Source organism: Microcaecilia unicolor, chromosome 1 (assembly GCF_901765095.1).
Source record: "Microcaecilia unicolor chromosome 1, aMicUni1.1, whole genome shotgun sequence".
Classification (NCBI taxonomy): domain Eukaryota; kingdom Metazoa; phylum Chordata; class Amphibia; order Gymnophiona; family Siphonopidae; genus Microcaecilia; species Microcaecilia unicolor.
The window spans coordinates 650,863,101-650,868,574 of NC_044031.1; the positions used below are offsets into that span (position 1 = coordinate 650,863,101).

The 5,474-nt window shown below is 40.6% G+C and overlaps 1 protein-coding gene across 1 annotated transcript; it reads right to left on the reverse strand.

Annotated features, from left to right (window-relative positions):
* Positions 1-1,006: 1,006 nt before the first annotated feature.
* LOC115461456 (mas-related G-protein coupled receptor member H-like) lies at positions 1,007-3,691 on the reverse strand. The gene is made up of 2 exons (XM_030191263.1): positions 3,641-3,691; positions 1,007-2,083 (listed from the first exon to the last, which is right to left on the reverse strand). The coding sequence occupies exons 1-2, from the start codon at positions 3,689-3,691 to the stop codon at positions 1,007-1,009; spliced, it is 1,128 nt and encodes a 375-aa protein (XP_030047123.1).
* Positions 3,692-5,474: the final 1,783 nt, after the last annotated feature.

The following is a 5,474-nucleotide window of genomic DNA, read 5'->3' on the forward strand; positions in this document are numbered from 1 at the left end:
CTCCATTATATGCAAATATTTTTCATGCATATTCATTAGCGATATCCTGAAAACCTGACTGGGTTGGTGGTCCCTTAGGACAGGTTTGAGAACTACTAGTCTAGACTTACAGAGGTTGATTTTCAAAAGGGTTTAACCCAGTGGTTCCCAAACCTGGTTCTGGAGGCACCTCAGCCAGTCAGGTTTTCAGGATATCCACAATGAATATTCATGAGAGAGATTTGCATGCACTGCCTCCACTGATGGGTTAAACCTCACTGAGTTGGCCATTCTCAGATATTCAGCGGCACTTAACCAGATTGTGCCACTAACTAGTCCCTCTAGCCACCAAAACACTGATCAGTTAGTGCTGGGGCAGTCCAGAGGCAGGACATAGGTGGAATCAGCACTTAACCAGTTAGCAGTGATATTCAGCCTGCTAACCAGTTAAGTGGATGGATAAAGTTAGGACAGCAAAAAGTCTATCCTAACTTTATCTGCTAAACTAACCACTCATTGGTCTGAATATCAGCCAGTATGTGGTTAGCTTCCTGTTTGTCACTCTAACCCAAAGATTGAATCCCGGAGACCCAACGAACTCTGCATTGACTATCTGGGGTAACTCAGCCTCCAGCTGTGAACAACTTACAAGCTGCAGTGGGCTTAATATTGACCCCACAAATTTTATAGCAAACACTGAGTCGCAGAACAGTTTCTTCACAACGTTCCTACTTTCTTTGCACATACACACAGATACCCTTATCCTCATTGAAAGCTTTCTGTAATTATATGCAAAAGAGTTTTACTGAAGATGGAGCAGGAGACTTTGTTAATTAATAAATTAATTATTGAAAAAGTGTGCTTGACACAGCCACGTTTCGCCCAGCAAGGGCTGCAGACATCTGGTATTTTGGTATCTTTTTTCTTAATATTTCCCTCTCTCTCTCTGGATAATGTTGGATTATAAATTCCTTCTGATGCCCTGCAACTCTTTCTAAAATCTTGGAACCCTGGAAAGCCAATTCATTTATACAATACTCTCTTCTATATTCGAGGCTAGAGTCACATCTCTCTTTGGAGTTTCTGTCTCTTCCCTGAAAACCCTCTGAAAGGCCTCTGTAATGAATCCTTTGGTAACTGGTTTCCTCTTCCTCCCTGCCAGGAAGTATATGAAGGGATTGGCAGTACTGTTGATGGTGCAGCAGAGTGTATTCCAAGAGAAGAAGTTGATAACGGATTGAATATCTGAAGTAACAATATTAAGGTAGACTAAAAGGTTCCACAGTTGTCCAGGCACAACAAAGACAAGGAAGGTGAGAACTGTTGCGACAATAACAACATAGATCTTTTGTGGAGAATGTTGCTGGGGACGCCTCCAGATCTTAATAATGAAGATTAAGTTGGAGGAAACCATGACTGGAAGGACCACCCCGAAGGATAAAGTGGCCAAGGTTATATTGACTGCTCTGCATTCCAAGGATCCTTTAAGGGTATCTTCCAAATGACAGAAAGAATAATCTAACATTGTCATCAGGCAGGAAAGTCCCCATAAGAGGAAACACACAATAGCAGATTGGTGCTTTGGGCGTCGACAGTGGTACCAGATTGGGAACTGAACAGATAGACACCTTTCTACACTAATGGCTGTCAGGAGAAAGAGACCATTTAAGTACGTAAATACAAGAACAATGATAAAAGGCCAAGTATGATTTTCAAGTGCTTTCAGTGACAATTTTATACCAGGGGTTACAACCAAAATATAGAGAAGGAGGACAAATAAACTGAAAAGAAAGATCAGATCAGCCAGAGCCAGGTTCAGGAAGTAGACCATGAATTTCTTTTGTTTGATCTGGAAACACAGGAACCAAAAGACAAATCCATTCCCCAGCAGTCCCAGCAGGGAGATGAGCAGAGAGAGCAAGAGCAGTACTTGCTGCTGGGAGAAGAGATCCAGGTATAGAATGTCTGTTGATGTCTCATTATCCCATTCTTGCTCTGTCACATTAAGGGACACTGTACTCAGTTCCCAAATAATGAGGTCTCCAGGAAAAGATGCATTTCTGTTTCTTTCCTCCCAGAGGAGCTTCAGTTCTTTCAGTGGGTCCTGTTTACAAGGCGAAACAGAAAATCATCATTTTCTGTATAGTGCATTCTAGGAACATAACAGATGCTTGAATAGGGACCTGCAAGAAGCAGTGGCTGCAGCTGGAAGTGATGTTCATGGCTGAGAAGGGGCTTCTCTTCTCTATCAGCTGATATTGAACCAATGCTCCAGCTGCTACAGTTTGAACTAATATTAACAAGGATTCAAAACAGAAGGATCTCGTTCACTTAAACACAACAGGGGAACAACCTCATATCACAAAGTGCATTCAAAATAAATCGAAAAGATTTTGCACATTCATATAGGCTTCACAGTTCAACTGTGAAGCCTATATGTATGTGCAAAACCTTTTCAAGAATTTATTTTGCATTCATGCTGTGAACTAATATTACACTGATGCCTCTCTATGGTGAGAGGAGTTATCCTTCATTCAGATCACTAATGAAATAGATTTCCTAACATAGCATAAGCAGACACTCCTTAGAAATGGATCAGTGAATCAAGACAAAGCGTCGATAATCATCTGAACCAATATGAAATATATGACATGGCATTATGTTACAGATCTGAATGCCAAAGATATTAAGCTTAGTTTCACACATGTTTTGTATATTCTGGCAGCTGTCACAATTCCTCCTATCATGAGAAACTAGTTCTGAATAAACTCTGCCCTGATTTTCTTAGTCTTTAGGTACAAATGCGAAAACTTTCTTTATCACTGAAGGGTCGGGTGCTTCAGGATGGAATTCCTAGCTTACAAGTTAAAGGGTCCGATAATATATGTATGCTTGAGGTACTGTTTGGTTGTTTTAAAAAATTGTATGTAAAGTCCTGTGCAGTGCTTCAAATGGACTGCTGTCAGAGTGTTCCAGTTTATAACATTTCACAAATAAATTTCCCCACTATTACATTGTATAATACTATGGTACAAACACACATTTATAGTAGTGATCTATTTATTAATGTTTTGATGATGTGGAGGAGTAGCCTAGTGGTTAGTTCGGCAGTCTTTGATTATGGGGAACTGGGTTCCATTCCCACTGCAGCTCCTTGTGACCCTGGGCAAGTCACTTAACCCTTCATTGCCCCAGGTACCTGCATATAATATGTAAACTGCTTTGATTGTAACCACAGAAAGGCGGTATATCAAGTCCCATCCCCTTTCACTAGAGCTCCTGTTACAAGGACATTCTATTTAGAAAATTCTGATCATTCTTTCCCCAGCCTGTGGACCACCCAAAGTGTATATTTAACTAATCTCCCTGTTCTTTACACTGCTATAATCTTTAACTGATCCTTGCACATTTCTACTTTTTCAAGGTTTTGACATGTACATCAATTCTAAGGCAGAATGAAAAGGAAAATGTCCTAAGCTATGAACATTTCAGTTCTGAAAATACTGAAGTTCTGATAGGAGATACGAAGCCAGGAGGCTTGAGAAGGAGTAAAAGGGAATGAAAGAAGGACAGAGATAAAGAGGGGTAGAAGGAAACAAAGAACCTCAGAAGAAAGTTTTTGCAGCAAAAATGTTTGAAGAAAATGCAAAAACAGCCTTACCATCCCTTGTTCCTCTTCAGCCTGTTTTGAGCTGTACTTCCACTTCAACATTATCACTGCTCAGAAGCAAATGGACTAAAATCCTGTTTTATCCACTTAGCAAATTTAATAGCATATGATAACACATTAGGACTGCAGAGATCTCTCACAGAAGTTGTTACGGTAATTGTGGACATCCACTAGAGAAAGAATATTCTTTAACCTTTTTTCCTCATATTGTTTACTGAGCTCCAGTTTCTGTCTGTTTTGGAACCAAATTGCTTATAATTCAGGATATATTTTTGCACTGTCTGCTTCTGTAAGTAAACTCTGCAGGACTAGCTTAACCATTAGGCAAATTAGGAGGTTGCCCAAGGCAGCAGCTAGAGGAGGGTGGCAAAGAACAGCTGCAGTCAATGCAAGGTCTTGAATAAATATAAACGTGTCATCTGCATATAGTATAATGATATGAGATTCCCATTGCACCTGAATTGCTTCATTTGTTCAGATTCTACAGACCAGAGGCTCCATGGCAGCTACATATAGCATTGTGGATAGGGGGCAACCGTGATGAATGCCCTATTGCAGATAAAACTCTTCAGATCTTATCCCATATTCATGACTAGGGAGCTGTACAACACTTTCATGCAAGTTAGAAAAGATGTTTCTACCCTCATCTATTGCAGCACTGCAGAGATAAGCCCACACCACCCTGTTGAATGCTTTTGAGCATCCAGCACTACCCCCAAAGCAGGAATCTTACTGGTCTGAATATCTTCAATGATGTCTACCACCCATCAAAGTTGTTCCTTGTATGGTCTGAGTCCCGCATATAGCGATTTGGTTTAGGATGGACTGGAGACAGCATCAATGGAAACTCCATTTGGAATGTGCGGACAGTGCTGGGCAGACTTTTATGGTCTTTGTCCCGCAAATGACAAGACAGATTTGGATAGGCTGGATTGGGCTTTGATGGCATCTCCAGTAGTGGAACGTAAGGACAGAGCTGGGTGGACTTCTATGGTCTATGTCCCAGAAACACCAAAGACAGACTATGATCAAGCATATAATATCATGCTCATTGTTGATTTAAATCTTGAATTGATAATGTAAAATGCAAATTTAAAACCAGTTGGGAGACTAGCAGGCTTATTTTCAAAAGAAAAGGGCGCCCATTTTTCGACACAAATCGCAAGATGGGCGTCCTTCTCACAGGGTCGCCCAAATCGGTATAATCGAAAGCTGTCCTATCTCCACCTCCATTTTCCGAATTGTAAGGGTATCAAGTACAAGAAAATCTTCGCCTCGTCCTTCCGTTATTGGAGTCCCAAACACTGGAACACGTTACCTCGTCACCTTAAAGCTCAAGTGGACCATGCCCTTTTTAAGAAGTTGTTAAAGACATTCCTCTTTGCTAAGACTTACCCCTCAACTTACCATGTTGATTGATGCATCCCTTGTCCCTTACCCTGCCTAGTTCACGCTGTTAATTTCTCCCCTCCTATTTGCTTCTTTTATGCTTGCCTAAGCTTTTAACTTTGTACTCTTATTTAATTCTCTGTAAGCCACATTGCGCCTGCATGAGTGGGAAAATGTGGGATATAAGTAACAAACAAATAAATAAATAAATAATTGTACTGTCCCAGAAAATGTGTTTAGGACTGGTCAATAGTATCTCTTTGTGACATCCTATTGAACATACAGAAAAACATATTAGGCTGCATTCTAACCTTCCTTTTAAAGTAGGGACCCTAAGTCCTTTCATGTAACCTTTGTGGCAGTGTTGCAGAAAGTAGGCTCTTTCTGTCAATTTTCCTAGGCAAACCTTTCTGTGGAGTGTGAAGAAACAGTGTGT